Source organism: Nelumbo lutea, chromosome 1 (genome assembly GCF_056320005.1).
Source record: "Nelumbo lutea isolate HS-2025 chromosome 1, American lotus-T2T, whole genome shotgun sequence".
NCBI lineage: Eukaryota > Viridiplantae > Streptophyta > Magnoliopsida > Proteales > Nelumbonaceae > Nelumbo > Nelumbo lutea.
Window position 1 is genome coordinate 29,899,322 of NC_142684.1, and position 19,328 is coordinate 29,918,649.

The window sequence follows — 19,328 nt, forward strand, 5'->3', positions numbered from 1 at the left end:
TATGCAGGTGAAAGATGTGTTTCTTCCATGGTATAATGCATACAGGTTCCTTGTTCAGAATGCTAAGAGACTTGAGGTTGAGGGGTCTGGGTCATTTGTACCTATTGACATGGTCACTCTTCAGAAGTCACCAAATGTGCTTGACCAATGGATCAACTCTGCCACTGAGAGTCTTGTGCACTTTGTCCGTCAAGAAATGGATGCATATCGACTTTACACGGTTCTGTGCTTACCTTTAAATTAAAGTTCAACAATTGAAAACATAAAATATCTTCTATGTTACTAGAATGTGTTTTGAGTCCAGAAAAAGATTTGGTTCCAATAATTTTTAAGGTACTAGTCTGGATCAGTGTCATATTGCTGAGCTGTGGGCATATAAAAAATGCATTTAGGAATATGAGAAAAGCACACAACAATGATAAATATGTGAGAAAAACACTTTGTATCGAGTTGGAAGACGATGAAAAAGAAAATGCTGTAGAATGATAAGCTGTTAGGCTTTATCCAATAGCATCCCTATGGCATGGGCTGGTCCAACAGGCTTGACACGCTTGAAGGGTTATTCCATTTTGTATTGCAAGTTTAATCCAAGGTTGGGTTTAGCATTGAATTTTGAGTCCATAGACCCTTATTGGTATGGCCTGGAGCTGGACCTGAAGTCTCAATATGCTTTCCTGTGCCAGCCTTTGGACCATAGGAATTCTATTTAAATGCATGCCATGCCAGAGGCTGATCCGGCAAGGACAAAGTGTCATATATGGAATTTACTTGAAGTGTCGCACATTCTTTATGAAGTTTCCATCTCAATGCTACATAGAAGCTTCATTTGATAAGGATGTGATTATGTGAATACTGTTGGTAATGTATATATGTATATGTTTGATGTGTATTCTACAGGTGGTACCATATCTCTTGAAATTTATAGACAACCTAACAAATATATACGTGCGGTTTAATCGTAAGAGACTAAAAGGCCGAACAGGAGAAGAAGACTGCAAAATGGCACTATCAACTCTTTATCATGTATGAAGGTTTTATCTGTTGACGTGAATTCTACAAGATGCATGTTCTTTAACATGTTTCATTTATGCAATTTAATTTCATTAGTTATCCTGTTCTAGTGCTTAGTACATTCATTTGGTATTTGATAATCAGATTAGTGACATGATACAAGTCATCATTTCTCCATGCTGGTTCATCGTTATCTTTCTCCTGTAAATCATGCCTTGCATCATTGAATTATATGTTTAAAATTGTAATTTGGAATACTGGCACCCAAGTGCAATGAAATATTTTGAAAAAGCAATTATTTTCTGACATAGTGTGGTTCAGTTACTTTTTAATGTTGTGTTAAGCATTAAGGTGTGAAGGGCAAGTTCGATATCCCATTCCCATTAACAAATATCGTGAATGCACAAGAAAGCCTCTTGAATTGAAAAGAGATCGAGAAAACTATCATATGAATAAATTAAACATTATTCAATAATAAAAGCTCGCTATAATGCTTCTGTAACAGGTATTTATAAGAATTAGAACCCTGACTTAAGAACCAAGAGAACACCTAACTAAATAACATTCTTTTTTATCAGCTAACTAAATAACATTTTTAAAATCCATTCTGCCAGAAACTTTCTTGACAGAAAGCAGCTGTTACTCTCTCAAATTAAGTTCAATTTATAAGTTCTTGCTCTGATCAGATAATTAATTGAAAAAAAAAACCTTCTACAACATAGAAATCATGCCAAATAGATATGTTTTAGGCTTCAAAATTAAATCACAAGAAATGTGACAATCCAAAATCACTGGCATACCCACAACTACTAAAAGCAATAACAGTACCTATTCTAACCCAAACACCAAGGCTTTGACCATCCTTGTCGTATATCACTTTTACCCCTTTGAGGTCAATACTACTTATCATTTTTCTCTAAGACTGATCTTTTATTCTCAGAGATGTATGGCTATTTGCCTGGGAGTTCATTCTAAAACAAGAGAATGCAACTTGGCACTTGGAAGCTATTATCTTTTTGAACTAGTTGTACATAAAAGATAAATATTAGCAGAGAGATTTCTACTTTTCTTTCCAGATTTAGTGGAGAGCTTATTGTTTACCTCTGATCATAGTACTTTTCTAATGTTTTCAAAATCAAATTATTGACAAAACTGTTAACATATAGTTGTTCTCATGGGTATACAAATTATATATCTCATAGGCTCATTACCTCCACTGTAATTGTATTTCTGATGTTTTTGTTGCCCCTGATACATGAACCTTAGGTGCTCCTTACTACATGTAAGGTGATGGCACCATTTACGCCTTTCTTCACTGAGGTTCTTTATCAAAACATGCGCAAGGTTTGTGATGGATCGGAGGAATGTATTCACTATTGCAGTTTTCCTCAAGCAGGAGGAAAGGTAAAGTTGTTTTTTGCATTTCCATAGTTCTTTTCATCCAAGTTATTTCCTTATTATATTTCCTTTTATTTTATATTTAATTATCTCTGTTTAGAGGGAGGAACGCATTGAACAAAGTGTTGCAAGAATGATGACAGTTATTGATCTTGCACGCAATATCCGTGAACGTCACAACAAGCCTCTGAAAACACCACTTAAGTATGCCTTTAGTTTTGTCTTTTTTTCTTTTCTTATTGTTCCATGTTCATATTGTGTAACCCCCCTCCTTCATTTTCATCTTTTGCAACCTTTCCTTTTCCTTTGAAAATTGCAGGGAGATGGTTGTAGTTCATCCTGATTTGGGATTTCTTGAGGATATTGCTGGAAAACTAAGAGAGGTTTGTTGTCAATGTTTTTGAATGATTTAAATTTCTTTGTTAATTATAATGTTAATCAATTTCATTTAGCATTCTTGTGATGTGTATATTCCATCATGGACTGCAATATGGTATTGTTACACTTTTGCTTAATAGAGAGAGAGAGAAATGTGGAAGTAGATTGTAGATTTTCTCCCACTTGCCTCACAAAGAAAACAGACGGGGGGTTATGAGCACCAATGGTTGATGGCCAATGACTGGGATGCAGGCATTAATGCAAGAGCTTCCTTAGCAGCTTCTACCTGGAATTTGATTTCTTCTTTCCTTTCTATCTTCCTGATTCATGTAAAGTATGGATCTTGTGGTAGTAATAGACCAAAAACTTGGGAAGATTTACAATAGGGGAAGATGCTTCTAGAGGAAGAATTCCCATTTTTGTAAAGTATGGCTCTTGTCTCTCAATGTGTGTTTTCCTCAATTCATTGTCTGGTCTAGTACTTGAGGATTAGAAGAGGCCTCAAGGGCTTTTGACTTGTCAGTTGCTTCGTCCATCAACAAGTCTTTTTCTTCCCCTCACAGCAGAATTTGGAGCACTGATCCCTCTGGGTTTTCTCTTGTGCCTTGTTCTTCTCTATAATTAGAGTTTTTTGTTAGTAATTGTATACTGGATTTGGAGAAGAATGTTGGATATGTTTGGGGGGTTAAGATGTGCTTCCCAGCTGATGTGATGGGATTCATAGGTGCTTGGTGGGGTTTAATAAAGGCTGGTACAGTATCTTGGAGCATTATCCCTACAGCAGTTTTCTAGACAGTGTGGTGTGAAAGAAATAGCAGAATTTTCGAGGGGAGGCAGGACTCAAAAAAGTATTGGGCAAAGAGTTGACGATGGAAGTGGATTGGCAGTTTGAGGAGCAAGAAGTGGAAGATGCAATTTTCTCCATGGGCAGATCAAAAGCCTTACGTCCAGATGGAGGTCTTTTTTGTGACTTTTTATATATTTATATATATATTTACAGTAGGGGCTTTTTTGTTATTTTGACTATTGTATGTTAGGTCCATCCTATTAGATTCAGCTATGTAGTCATAGTTTAAGCATGTTTAAATTTAAAGTCATTGGTTAAGTATTTAAGAATTAGTTTTCTCAAGTGGGTCTATGAGTGGTAAGAAGTCTGAATTTGAGTTTTCCTAATTTAGAAATTAGTTTGGCTAACCCTACACAGTCTATATATGTATGAAGTTGCAAAACATGGGCAATGATTTTTAGATCTAAATTTAATTTTAAAAAAGATCTAATTTTGGATCCTAGAGCGAGGGGACCCCTAAGAGTGATTCCTAGGCTTTTCTTCTTTATTTTTCTCTTCTTTATCTTATTTGTCTAAGTTTTGAGCTCAGCCACCCATAGCCTCAAAACAATTGGGTGGAAGAGCTTAGCTTCAGCTAGAATTTTGGTGGAAGTTGCAAAGATTCATTTGATTGTGATGTCCCTGGTGCTGATTTTTGTAGGAGTGGTTCAATCTCTATTTAGTTGTCTTCCCATGTATTGGCTGGATGACGATAAGGTGGTGGGGCTTGATTGGGGGAGGAAGAAGAAATGGTTCGACTTGATTCAGGGGGAGCTGAATGAAGGGTCAGGTGGATTGGTGTTCAGAGGTTGAAGGTGAGAGTATTTTGGAAATGGCTGACATTTATGATCTTGTGGTGGGTGGGTGCCTTGATGGTTGTTTGGGAATTGTGGATTGGGGTAAGGAGGGGGATCGAGTCGAGAGGAGGAAGCGGGGCACAAGTCTTTGTGTCCAAAAGTTGGGCAAATTGCCATTTCCTAGTCATCATCAGTTATAATATCACATGGAATTTTCCCATTATAAAAATTACCAAGACTATCTTTGTATGAAATATAACTTTCTAACGTAGAATAGGTGGAATTCCACCTATGTTGAACATCTAATACAAACTTTCATATTTTAAACCATATTTTTGACATAAGTAAAAAGAAACAGATAAGGAGAATTGTGATGCCTTAAGGAAAGTATAGAAGCTAGTTACAGTTTTGAAGGAGACCTGGATGTGATGCAACTTGCAAATAGGGATGTTGAGGTTGGCAAGGCTTTGGGATTATTTTTCTTAGGTGGTGAAATGTTTGCTAGAAAATCTTTTGATGCATTCGAAAAACAGGAGAGATATAAGAAGACCTTTGTAAAGGAAGGAGGGGAGGCGTGAGTTGAGGGAGGCTTGGATGAGGATCTTGATGGGGATGAATAATTCTGTCTTTAGGAAGATTCTGTTGGGGTTGTTTTTCGGTCAGAGATGTTGAAACTGAGTTTGAGTGTTGATGTTTCTGCGAGTTGTTCTGTCAGGCGATTTCTTAGCGCCTTCCCCTTGTAATTTCTTATCAACTAAAGGACTGTGTTGATCCCAGGTAAGTCTCCTCTCCATCTCCTTTAAGTCTCAACGCCCACACAGCTTTTCACCTATCCCCATATCTAAGGTTCATTTTTCTTCCTTTGAATCAGTTTTCAAAAATCCCCACGTCTTACTTAATGCAGCTATATACCCTAGACAAACCCTTGTCAACCCTCTAAACCTACATCTGGCCTCTCAATCCCAAACCCGTTGACCTAACCTCGTGTGATCATCATTTATTTGTTAGTTTCCCTCAAATTTGTTAGTAGTCCTGCCTTGGATCATATCAGTCCTGCATCACTTGCTCAGTATGAGTACTATATATTCCAGTGGAAAATTTTCACCACTTAAATATTATATGAGATGACTCATATAATATTTACCAGGTGATGGATACCATAATTTGGGTTTCTAGAATTCATCAATTTGAACATCTGTCATATTTTTACATGGATAGTATTAATGGAGCACATAAAGAAGATGGTTCTCATTGTAAATAAAACCTGAAAATAAAGTAACAGGGATTGTATTAATCCAAACAGGCAGAATTGATTTATTGACATTATGTGCAGTTTGAAATGATACAGGAGAAATGTTGTTTGCTTGATTTATCCTTTCCAATTCATTATGCCTTATATTCTTGTTTTGATTCGAGTTTCATTATGGATGTGCATTATGTGTGATATTTACTCTTGCATGCATACTGTTAAATCTTGATTTTCAGATAAATTTATTTGTACTGTCCTGCTTAGTTCTTCTTGTAATATGTTTGTTTAAGCTCTAAAACTTATAATACTTACAAAATTTAATTTGTGCTGTAGTATGTGCTGGAAGAACTCAATATCAGATCAATTACTCCATGTAATGATTCTTTGAAGTACGCTTCTTTACGTGCAGAACCTGATTTCAGGTAGAGAATATATATTATTTTAAATCATAAAATCTTCTTGGAATTTGCCCCTATATAGATTCTTTTTTATATTTTTTGTGAATCACTTGCTGGTTCAATGACTATAGCTGGGAAAAAAAAAGAAGATTTGTACCGAGGTGCTGCCCTGCCTTGGCTTTGAAAGATGGGCGCCACCCAACAGCTTATAAGAAATGTTTGGTGAAAAACCTGGAAAGCCCAAAGAAATTTCTCTTAGTGGCTTTTCTAAAAAAGCTCAATCAAAGATCCACCCCTCCCAATCAGAGTCTTTGGTTTGCTCCCTTAAGGGAGTATATTATATATTTTGTTTTATCCATATTCATTATTATTTTAACAATTCTCTTTGATCATTAAATGGTAGAAAATGATACTGTCTTGTTTCTGAGATTGTTTTTTCCTGTAGTGTATTAGGTAAGCGGCTTGGAAAAGCTGTGGGAATTGTTGCTAAAGAGATTAAAGCAATGACTCAAGCAGACATATTAGCATTTGAGAGAGCTGGAGAAGTAACTATTGCTGGGCACTGTTTGAAGCAGACTGACATTAAGGTCCGTCGTCATTTCTGAATCTCTCCTTTTGTACTTCAATACATTGTGAATTTGATGGAAGTGATTTTGTTGTACTACTTGAGTATCAATTCAGTCCTATGTATTCTGCTGAAATCTAGGTTGTAGTTTTGTGAAGTTAAAATATGGATAAACTGATAGATTAGTAGCAAACTTACTAATGATTCTTGATGGATTATGGAAAGAATTGGAAGAAGAGATGTAGAAAGTGGGAGAAATAGCAATATTCTCTCTTCCATCTAAACAGAGCAAACCTAGGTATTATCATTCTTCTTTTGTCAATACAGTGTGCAATCTGAAATAGCAAATTCCTTGGATAACATAGCAAACCTAACAAAATTTTCAAGTTTTTAAATTTGTTAGCAAGGGCATTCTACCAAGTTCATAATTGACTGGAAATCATCCTTGAATCTCCAGGTTATCCGTGATTTCAAGCGTCCAGATAATTTGACACAGAAAGAAATAGATGCAGCTGGAGATGGTAAAAAACTATTGATTTTCTTGTAAGCATACAGAGCGATTTATGTTGTTTATGATTTGCTAATTATGTCACATGTAGGTGATGTTTTGGTGATTTTGGATTTGCGTGCTGACGAGTCATTGTTTGAGGCTGGAGTGGCTCGAGAGGTAAAAAGTTTTCTGCTATAGATTGTTCTTGCTACACATTGATCTTCGCCTAAACTTTTTCACTACATCTTCATGAACGTCCCTGCCCCTCTCATATGAAATTTGTGTCTCTTTGTTTCTTTTACTCTATGGCTATAGGGTTATTCCTGGACTGGTGAGCTTGGAATTCGCATTTATGATTTATCTTAAATTGAATTGAATTAAATGGAATTAATTTTAATTTATAAATAAATTTGTTTGTTTGATGTTGGTTTTGAATCACGTGGTACATTATAGGAGGTAGGACATGAATGGGCCAGATCTGCAGTGGACCCAATTTTATTTTGTTCTAGGTCCAAATAGGGAAATCTCTTATTGGATATCGGTCTGAATCTGAATATAATGTGACATGGTGGATTAGGGCACCAAATGGTGTTGGTTGATCTGAGACACAACCTTGCCCATCTGACCAACATCAGTAACAAGGATCTGTTCAAAGTTGAACCAGATAAGCATTCAATCATGTAAAAATTTTCTTTTATGCTGTGTTTGGTTGTAGCGCAAATAAATTTGCAGGTGTTAAACAATGATAGTACAAATGATTTGGGTGCAAATTCTAATTTATTTTTGTTTCAAATTTTACACCTCCGTGCAAAGTCTTGAATCATGATTTATGTTGTTTTTATACTGATTCTTTTCCTCAAGTCCTCTAACCTTCCTTGCAAACTCTTCACCCCTGCCCCCAGGAGAAACAAACCCAATGTTTTCCTCACCTCTACTTCTATGTTCACCACTTTCTCCAATTCCAAAGATCTTGGGACTGAATGAGTTTCATCAATAATTGCATCAACAGGATTTTTATCCTCTTCTTAGTCACTTTCCTTATCTTCTTTAGATAGCAGTTTAATTCTGTACTTCTTTACACTTTTACTTCTAAATCCCCATCCTTATCTTCCTCTTATCATCCTCTTATCTTCTTTTTTCATTGCTTCCTCCATCTATTCTTTCCTTCTCCCTCAGCTTCTACAACAACCAACCCTTCTTCCTCTCTGGGAATCATTACTATGGCCAGTCAAACCCTCCTCCAAACTTATCTCCTCATTCCCCCTAAATTAGACACCAAATGCACCTCCTTACCTCTTCTTCCTTCCTTATTGCCTTTACATTTCCCTCCTCCCCCCACTTCTGCAAACTAATTAGAAAAACCATAGCTCTATTAAATACTTACTATTATTAAAGTGGTGTTTTTGAAATAGATAGAAGATGCCATTGTCTTTAGACACCATGGTTTTCCATGATTTCAGAGGAAATCCAATGCCATTACCAATGAGTGTTGATATTTTTTCATTTTATATGCATACTGATTCATATGTAAAACTTGGAAACTAGGCTAGAATTTAGTCTATCTTTTGTGAAATTCTGTCACCTAGGCAACTAGCCATTCCATCATTTCCCATTGCCTTTGACACTTATTGGGTCATTTTAATTTCACCTGGGAATTGTCTCTGGTTCAAAAATTGCCATTTTCTTTCGTCAAATGCTATAATAAAGGGATAGTTTTTCATTTTACCGTAAAGGGGAAAACGATGAACCACACTGTGTACCTGCATTTGCACCATTATGGAAGTTTTTAAGGGACACATGCCTTGTGCCCCCATAGGGGCTGATTCATTTTTCTTGAGCATAGTACAGCACTTTTCCACATCTATTCTGGGACTGCCCAATTTACATACCAACTGAGCCACCACTCAGTTGGCAACTGTAAAATGCAATTACTTGATATATATTGAGATCGTGGTTTCATACAAAATGCCATATCCACACTTAAATATCATTGTTCAATTGTTTTACCCTGTCAAATTTAACATACAAAATGCCACGCCCACATTTAAATATCTGACTTCTGTGTATAATTGCAAGAATGTATATGTAATTGGTAAATTTTCTTTTCTTTTTATATGTCAATATATTGGGTCTGCTTCAGTCTTCCAAGACATTATACACAATTGTATTTGGGTACAGTTGATAGTTGATTATATTATTTGGTTCTCTTTCTATATCTTTTTGTTTTTTAGTAAGTTTGTACTTGTTGATTACGGTGAGGAAGGCTTCTGATATATGGGCTATATTCCATAGGTTGTAAACCGAATCCAGAAATTACGAAAAAAGGCTGCATTGGCACCTACTGACATGGTGGAGGTGTACATTGAATCACTAGATGATGATAAATCCATATTGCAGCATGTTCTGAATTCACAGGTAAATTGATGGCCATTAGCTCTCAATAATAATCTTGTAAGTATTAAATTGTCTATGCCTGATATAATTATCTAATTGCCATTATAGTTAAAACCGCAGATATCAGAAATTCAGACTCGAGTTAGGGGTCTGTATGGGTTTGCCTATATGCATGTTTCACATGCATAACATAGTGCACAATATAAGATAATAACTTTTCCTACTTCAGCTTTTGACCTATGTGGTTGTATTCTTTTATCTTTCATTTCTTCACCCCATTTTGTTGCATGTTCTAATTATGACCACCCAAAGTTTTTGAGAGGAGATCACCATTCAACACTCCCTCTTAAAAGGTATTATTAACAATGATAATGGCAAGTGCAATAGCAAAATTCTTCTCATGAAAGCAATATATTGTGCCTTTGATTTCTCTCTCTAAGCCCAAATGCTCACACTCTCATGAGCATTTTTTTTACTATTGCAAAAACAAGACCAAGCCTTTGAAAGCAATGTTTTAAAGCATAGAGGTGTGATGGGAGGCATTCCACTACTTGGAGGCGTGAGGCATAGTTCAGAATGTAAGAGGTGTAAGCCTCCTCAAGAGGAGGGGGGTGAAGAGAGAAAGAGGAAGAAGAGAAACGAGGACTCTTTTTTCTTTATTTTTCATTGAAATCTTTTATATTAAGAAGAGTGAATGTGCATTATACCAATGTTTTAAAACGCGGAGGCGTGATGCGAGGCGTTCCACTACCTGAAGGCGTGATGCGTAGTTTAGAACGCAAGAGGCGTAAGCCTCCCGGACACAAGGAGGCGTAAGCCTCCTTAAGAGGAGGGGGGTTAAGAGGAGGATGAAGAGGAAGGGGGGGATCTCATTTTTTCTTTATTTTTAATAAATATCTTTTATATTAAGAAGAATAAAGATGCATAACATTAGTTGAAAGGGGGGGTCTTGTCGAAAAGGGGGTAGGGGGGTTTGGGGGGCGAAGCCCCCTAGCCGAAGGAGTAGGGGACAAACCCCTTTCTTTCCCCTCATCTTTTCTTCCCTCCCTTCCCTTTCCTTTTCTCTTTTTTTCTTCTCTTTCTTTTTATTTCCCTTCCCTTTCTTTTCCGTTCCTTTCCTTTCTATCTTTTTATATCAGATGTGCATGAGGCGTATGCCTCTAGCACGCCTCATGAAAAAAGCGCAAGAGGTTGGGTCTGGGGGGCGAAGCCCCCTAGCCAAAGGAGTAGGGGGCAAACCCCTTTCTTTCCCCTCATCTTTTCTTCCCTCCCTTCCCTTTCCTTTTTTCTTTTTTTCTTCTCTTTCTTTTTATTTCCCTTCCCTTTCTTTTCCGTTCCTTTCCTTTCTATCTTTTTATATCAGATGTGCATGAGGCGCATGAGGCGTATGCCTCTAGCACGCCTTATGAAAAAAGCGCAAGAGGTTACACCTCTTGCACCTGAGGTGTATGCCTCAGAGGTGTCAATGCCTCTGGCATATGCCTTAGGGCATTTTGGGAGCGCCTCCGGGCGTATGCCTCCCACACCTTTTAAAACATTGCATAATACTAGCTGAAAGGGTGTCTTTTGTCAAACCCCAGCCAAGGGGTTCTATTAAGAAGATGAATATGCATAATACTACCTGAATGGAGGGGCCTTGTCGAACCCCAGCCGCGGGGTCTGGGGGCTCCACCCCCCGGTCCAAACATTCTCTCCCCATCTCTTCTGTTCCCTTTTCCTTTCTTTTCTTTTTTCGCTTTTATTTCTTTATTTTTCTTTCCCTTCCCTTTTTTCCTTTCTTTTCTTTTCTTTTTTCTCTTTTTCGCTTTTATTTCTTTATTTTTCTTTCCCTTCCCTTTTTTCCTTTGCTTTCCTTTCTTTTCTTTTTCCTTCCTTCTTTTTTCTGTCTCTTTGTGTGAGGTATGTGTGAGGTGCATGAGGCGTACGCCTCTATCACGCCTCAAGAAAAGGCGTTTGAGGGGTACGTCCAGAGGGGTATCAACTCCTCTGGCATACGCCTCAGGGCTTTTTGGGGTGCCTCCAAGCATACACCTCCCACACCTTTTAAAACACTGAAACTAACCCTGTTTGACATAACCTGGCTGACATCTCTCTCTTTCTCTATAGGAATAAGGGGCTGCTGTCAATCCTAATAAATAGCATTTTATTTTCTCTTTTTGAGGGTTGTAAACCGACAAGTTGATCACTTGGCAGGGCCCTTGGCGGTTTCTTCCTTCTAGATTTTCTTCTCTTTTTTTTGCAGTTTCTTCCTTCTAGATTCTCTCTCTCTCTCTCTCTCTCTCTCTTTCTTTTACTTTTCATACTTTTAAGAAGATTGCAATCAGCCAAGTCATTTGACAAGGCAGTAGACGGCTTATACCTTCTTGGTTTCTTTTCTCATCTTTTTTATTTCTAGAAGACTGCAATCAGTTGAGTCACTTGAAGGACATCTGTAGGGAGCCTTTTATTTCTAGAAGACTGTAGGAAGCGTTTGTCTTCTAGATTTGCTTCACTCACATATAGTTTCTTTTTGTATTTTGGCCTGCCTTCCTCAGTTTCAAACAGGAGGGTAGTAGGGTGCCCTCTGGAAGGACATCTGGTGTGGTAGCCCTTAGTTGAGGCCTTTCTGACCTTGTTCTCTATTGCTTCTAACAGTGATGGTGTGGTAGGAGATTTCTTGGAGGTTGTTAGTGGTCCGCTAGTTTGGTCCCCTATTTTTTGATGGAATCTTAATGATTTAGAAGTGGATGCTTTTCAAAGTCTGCTTGGAATGTTGCAGTAGGTTCAAGTCAACCTCAACTCTGGTGACACCAGAGTGTGGAGTTGTGATAAGAGTGGGCTGTTCTCTAATAAATCTTGCGATGCAGCCTTTTCTGGTGGTGGTGAAAAATCAAAAGACTGTTTTCTTATGGCTTGCAGCAAGAGAAAAAACCCAAACAGTGGATGTTTTAGCCCGGAGGCATGGTTTTTGAAGGCACATGCAGTCTATATGGACAGGCTCCCAAATCTGTAGATCACCTGTTGGTTCATTGTCCGTGCACTTTTCAGGTGTGGTGCCACTTCTTTAGACTCATTCATGTTCAGTAGGTTCTCCCATCTCTGTAGCTGATCTGTTATCCTCCTGGAAGTGTTGTGTGTTTTCTTCCCAGGGAAATTGCTTGTGGAGGTTGTTGCCTTTTTCTGTTTGTTGGGCAGTGAGGAAGGAAAGGAGTGAGTGGATCATTGAGTCCAAATCAGAGGCTGTGAATCAGTTATTGGCAGAATTGAATGGGTCTTGCAACAGTGGGCGGGTTGCTCTAATCTTTTTGTTGGGGTGCTAGATGGTGCTTTTTGTTGGCAGAATTGTATAGGAGCTTATTGTACATGTTCTGTGCATATTTTTAGAGGCACACGTTTTTTGTATTCGGGAGTGGGTTTCTCACCCTCCCCCTCTTTTTTGTGATTAATACAATTAACTTAATGTTTCATAAAAATACACAAAAATAATATAATACCTTGTTTATAATCTTGAGTTACTGAAGAATGGAGTATGGTCATCATTGTCATCTAAGCCTTGTTCCAACCATGTAGGATCAGCTTTCTTGTTCTGTCATTCCATTCAGTTCGGTGCCATATGATTTATTGAATTGCAGGCCCCTAAATCATTTCTCACCAATTTAACCTGTAACCTGTTTGGCTTTCAAGTTTTAAAGCATGAGAGGTGAGAGAAAACACCAGAGCAGCATACAGGGGTAAAAGATCTCTAATTTATTATTGATGTGGACTATTTAATATAATATTACAAATGCATTCCTTTGAGGGACTGAATGGCAACTGCAGAAAAATTAAAATAAGATATCATTAATAAGCTTCAACAGATGTATGCTAATACAGCATAAAACTATTAGATTCTTCTCTACAATTCCATTTTATGTGTTTAGTACTTTGGTGGAATAAAGGAGTAGATGCGGTGTTGGTTACACTCATGTAATCTGCATAAAGAGGTTTAGGAATTGAGAAAGTTATACCCTATGTAGCAAGATGTTCATGGAACCGGAGACTTTCACCATAGTCTGAAAACATAGTGTTGTATTCTCTTGGTGTTCTAATGGCTTAGAAACTATGTTGTTTCTTGTAATTAGACAAAAATAGAGTTACTGAAGAATGGAGTATGGTCATCATTGTCATCTAAGCCTTGTTCCAGCCATGTGGGATCAACTTTCTTGTTCTGTCATTCCATTCAGTTTGGTGCCATATGATTTATTGAATTGCAGGCCCCTAAATCATTTCTTACCAATTTAACCTGTAACCTGTTTGGCTTTTAAGTTTTAAAGCATGAGAGGTGAGAGAAAACACCAGAACAGCATACAGGGGTAAAAGTTATCTAATTTATTATTGATGTGGAGTATTTAATATAATATTACAAATGCATTCCTTTGAGGGACTGAATGGCAACTGCAGAAAAAATAAAATAAGATATGATTAATAAGCTTCAACAGATGTATGCTAATACAGCATAAAACTATTTGATTCTTCTATACAATTCCATTTTATGTGTTTTGTACTTTGATGGAATGAAGGAATAAATGCGGTGTTGGTTACAATCATGTAATCTGCATAAAGTGGTTTAGGAATTGAGAAAGTTATATCCTATGTAGCAAGATGTTCATGTAACCAGAGACTTTCACCATAGGCTGAAAACATAGTGTTGTATTCTCTTGGTGTTCTAATGGCTTAGAAACTATATGTTGTTTCTTGTAATTAGACAAAAATAGAGAATCTCCAAGATAAGTGCACCAACCAATTGTGGAGGGATGAGTGTTTGGGCAACCAACCTAGTCCTCTTTAGCATAGTCTCAAAGTTGGAGCATACAATAAATACCTTAGCTCCCCAAGGTCCTTAATCTCAAACTCCTGGTGTAGATTCCTCTTTAAGTCATTAATCTCACCTAGGTCATTCCATATGACTACAATGTCATCCACATATACTATCAGTACTGACACCAAAGATCCCTTTCTCTTGCCAAACAAGGTATGATCTAACTGGGTTTGAAAGTATCCAAAACCAATCATGAAAAAAAACATACACATCCAAACAACCTCAAAGGAACATGAAACATCTCCCCCACAAGAAAAAGAAGGATAAAAGGGACAATGTATCCAAGAACACGAGAGGGTACTTGGTTAATCAGGTAGATTGCTGTGAGAATTGCATCATCCCAAAAACAAACTAGAACTATGGAGCTTACCATAATACTTCTTGTCACTTCCACAATATGAATTACTTCATACTCTAATAAATAGGATGCCGAGTTTTTTTCAAAATATTCCCTAACATTATTTGATCTGAACACCTTGACCCTTACTTCAAATTCCATCAAAACTATCTAATGAAACCGACGCACCAAAGTGGGTACCGTACCGCAAGCTCTCATCAAATATGCCCATGAATATCGAGAATAATCATCTAGAAATAGGAGAAAATAACAATTTCCACCCATAGAAGGCACGTGGTATGCTCCCCAAACATTGGTATGAACAATATCAAAAATTGAGGAATTTCTTTTATTACTTTACGGACTTAAAATAATGCCTATAATGTTTTCCAAGTTGACAACCTTTACACTAAACTAGGCAACTTAATAGACTCAAATAGCTTTGGAAACAAAAAACACAAAGAATCAAAAGAAAGATGCCTTAGCTAATTATACCAAAGCATAATCTGACCCATTGACTCATTACTCCTATTATTGACATGATAATCTTTATGACTAGGAAGCACATCGAGAAGGTAGACTTCATTCACCTCATGACGACTCCCAATCATTCTCTTTGACTCTAGATCCTGCAAAACATAATGACTTGGAGAAAACATTATTAAACAATTTAAATTTTTGGTTAAAGTGCTTAAATAAAAGATCAATACTTAGTTGAGGAACATGTATTACAGAAAGCAGGGTAATGGTATCAGTAATTATTTTCAAGGCACCAAGGCGAGGCTAGGTGATGGTTTTTTTTTTTTTTTTTTATGTAGAAAACATAGATCCTAGGTAGTTCCCTAGGTACCATAACCATATTTCCTTAATAATTATTCATTATTTTCATAAGAAAAGTATGGAGTTCTCGTTAAAGTATAAAAAATCAACATATTCATGAGAAGAAAAAGAAGGAAAAGGATTTTTAAAAAATATAGGGGCTGAGTAGTAGTAGTAGTGTTTATTGGACAAAATTTTAATTTCTTACTTATTTGTTTAGGTTTTGAAGACTGAGGTTTCAAAACAGAATTTACAGTGTTTGTGTTGATTAATCCCTAACAAATAAGAAAATAATAAAAGAAATTAGTATATAAACACACAAAATGAATAATTTAGGTTAATAATGTCTATTTTATAATTATAGTGTCAAAAAATAAAGAATAAAAAAGTATTTTATAATAGAAAGTACAAAACTACCTAGTGATTAGGCAAGGTGAGCCTCAAAGGGTGTCTTGTCGCCTAGGCGGTCGCCTTGACAACTATGATATCAGTTAATGGGAGCCATCAACCGTAGAGACTATCTCTACTAGAGCAAAGGTGGTATGAAGAAGAAATGATAGAAATGTTGGTTATATCTTTTGAGACTCCTAAGTCTATAATCCAAGGAGGTCTCTTCTTATTTGTGGTGGAGGCATAATTTGCAGTGGAAAATGATCTCTACCTATATGAGCAGATGAAGTAGTATTACTAGCTCTAGAGCTACTTGCACCTTGCTATTCATTTGGTAAAGAATTGGAACTAGTTGTATCTCTCTGACTCAAAAAATGCCCATATCTCTCCAACACTGCCCTAACTACAGTTGTTGCAACCGATTCTAAAGAAGTTGTAGGAGGTGTAAATAAGTCACTAGTCACTGCCATATTAGCATTTCTCTTCTTATTTTTAAACCAAAGTGGTATAAGATGTGGATGAACTTTCGACAAGTATCTTTAGGCTTCTTACAGTAGTCACAAATCAAATCCTTCTTGTCTTCCTTCCTACTTTCACCACCACCCTTATCCCCATCGGGCTTAGCTTTATTGTACTAATTGTTGAAGATTAATTAGTTTTATGATGTTTTTTTGAGTAGATGTTTATGTTAGTTGTTAGATAGGAGATGGGGACCACAATAGTTATGTGAGTCCAAATTTTATTATGTTTTTTGAATGTTGTATATGCTGTTTTATGTTTTACAGCCCTATAAGGGCATAATTGTCTTTGTACTGTTATATTATTTTAGTATAAATAATAAGTGAAGGGGACAACCAGATTGATTGCTCTCTTTTCTTTCAACTTCTCTTCTTCTCTTCTTCTCTTCTCCTTATCTCTTCCTTCTCTCTTCAAGAAACCACTTTCTTTCATATTTTTTAATTCAACAGATTTCTACTTGGTATCAGAGCATCGACTAGGGTTTCTTGAAGCATTCTCATGAAGCCCTAGATTAGCCGATTGCATGAAGAAGTAAAGGGCTGATCGATCTGCTATAGATTGCCCAGTTCTTGGAGTTTTTGGTGGGATCTAGACATCAGGAAGGTGATCTACTGTTCGACATCAAAATTAGGAAGAACTAGAGTACGGGGAAGAGTCCCATAAAAGTTGGACTCTTTGTTTTTGATATGATCTTGTGCGCCTAGGTATTGTTAGTTTAATTTTGATTTTCTGAAGAGGGCGATTTGGTTTCTGAAATTTTCTAGGCCTCTCAGAGTGATCGATTCCCTTTTCTCTCTATTGAGAGGCGTGGGGAGGAGAGAGATTTCCCTCCAGCTAGGTTTTTCTTCTTCCGGAAGGGTTGGTTTCTGTGTGTGTGGTATTAAATTATTTTTTGAAGGTCTCAAATCTATTTTTCTCTTACTGTTGAACTGTTTGAAGTAAAATGGAGAGTTGGAATACCGAGATGAAATCTACCGGTACTGCGGGACTGGGTGTTGGAGGTAGTAGTGATACTTTTGGGTCTAGGATCATTACTACAATAAAACTTGATGGCACAAATTATTTGGAGTGGGCACAATCAACTAAGATGGTTGTTGGTGCTCGTGGAAAATTAGGGTATCTCACTGGGGAGGAGAAGAAACCTAATACAGACTCTTCCCAATGGGTGCAAGAGAATTACATGGTAATGTCTTGGCTGTGTAATTCTATGTTACCTCATATTGCAAAAAATTTCCTATGGGCTAATACTGCCAAGGAGATTTGAGACGGAGTGACTAAAACCTACTCTCAGAAGCAAAATGAAGCCAGAGCCTATCAGTTAAGTTATCGGGTTATAAGTTTGAAACAAGGAGAAAAACCTCTTGCTGTGTATTTCTCAATGCTGAAAAGCCTATGGTATGGGAAAGTGTAAATGATGCAGTAACTTATCACAAACTGGTAGAGAGGAATAGGGTTTTTGAGTTCTTGGCAGGGCTGAACCCTGAATTTGACATTGCTAGGCAGCATATTCTTTCATCAAAGTGTAAAAGATGTACTTTTGCTTTCAATATTGTTCACATTGATGTATGGGGGCCATATCAAATCCCTTCCATGGGAGGATTTTGTTACTTTCTCTTGTTTATACACGATATTCTTGGCTATATTTGATGAAATCACGTGATGAGGTTCCTAACTTGGTACGACAATTCTACCAGATGGTTCTCACACAATTTGGAGTGAGAACCAAGGTTTTTAGACCAGATAATGCGAGAGAGTACTTTGAGAAGGATCTTACCACGTATCTCTTAGAACATGGTGTAGTTCATCATAGCAGTTGTGCATATACACCACAACAAAATGGAGTTGCTGAGAGGAAAAACAGACACATTGTGGAGGTGGCAAGGAGTCTTATGGTGCGTGCTTCAGTCCCTATGCAGTTCTGGGGAGATGCAGTTCTTATAGTCGTACATGAGATTAATCGTGTTCCTTTACGGACTTTGGGGTTTAAGGTGCCATTTTGCCTCCTTTTTCCAAATGGAGAGATATTTCATATACCTCTGAGGGCTTTTGGCTGTGTTTCTTTTGTTCACATTCTTGGCCCTCATCGCGAGAAATTTGATCCTAAGGCCAAGAAATGTGTTTTCTTTGTGTATGCTTAGAACGAAAAGGGGTATTGCTGTTATGACCCAGTGTCGAGGAGTAGATTTGTCACTATGGATGTTACCTTTTTTGAATCCACATTCTTCTTCTCGAGTGGTTCTCCTCATGGGGAGAGTTTTGGGGAGGAGAACTCACAATCTGTTCCTCTTCCTGTTTCTGTGGTACCTCCATCAGTTCAGCCACCACCTGCACCTTCAGTTCATCCACCATCGGTTCAGCCAGCACCTGCACCTCTAGTTTCATTACCTGAGCCACTACGGACAACCTCACAACAATATCAACGCCGACAGATGATGGTTGACTCCACACATCCTCGACCCACACCACTCTCTGTCCCCATATGTTTAACATAGTGAGACCTAGACGTTTTTTTTTTTTATTTGTTTCTATGTTTTTTTTTTATTTTAACTCAGAAGGGCAGAATTGGTGAATACCAATTACCTCATGATGATTAACTGGACAATGAATGCTTGATGCTTCAATGCATCTAAATGCTTTGTGTAAGACATCTTTTATTGAAAATAATTATTAAGTCATGCTTAGTGACAATGATTTCCTTGTTTGTGCAGTACAAAGGAATCATAGTTTATTTTTGCATTTATTTTCACATCCTCTTTAGTCTTTAGTAAATTACCCAACTATAGCACAATGCCTCATTCGTAGTACTACAGATTTTTCCCTCTTTATCATTTAAGGAACATTAAATTATATTTAGGTTGGACCTCGTTTTTTTCGTCCACTATGAAAATATCATGTGCAATTTACAGACCACCCCACTTGT

General features: G+C 37.2%; 1 protein-coding gene across 1 annotated transcript in view; it reads left to right on the plus strand.

Moving 5' to 3' along the window:
• LOC148874127 (tRNA synthetase class I (I, L, M and V) family protein) overlaps positions 1-19,328 on the plus strand; it is a 62,271-nt gene that overhangs the window by 39,341 nt on the left and 3,602 nt on the right. The window contains exons 14-23 of the mRNA XM_088961588.1: positions 8-220; positions 898-1,023; positions 2,278-2,415; positions 2,510-2,613; positions 2,729-2,792; positions 5,993-6,081; positions 6,503-6,644; positions 7,080-7,143; positions 7,222-7,289; positions 9,405-9,527. Coding sequence (XP_088817714.1) covers positions 8-220; positions 898-1,023; positions 2,278-2,415; positions 2,510-2,613; positions 2,729-2,792; positions 5,993-6,081; positions 6,503-6,644; positions 7,080-7,143; positions 7,222-7,289; positions 9,405-9,527 — 1,131 coding nt within the window. The remainder of the gene's footprint in view (positions 1-7; positions 221-897; positions 1,024-2,277; positions 2,416-2,509; positions 2,614-2,728; positions 2,793-5,992; positions 6,082-6,502; positions 6,645-7,079; positions 7,144-7,221; positions 7,290-9,404; positions 9,528-19,328) is intronic.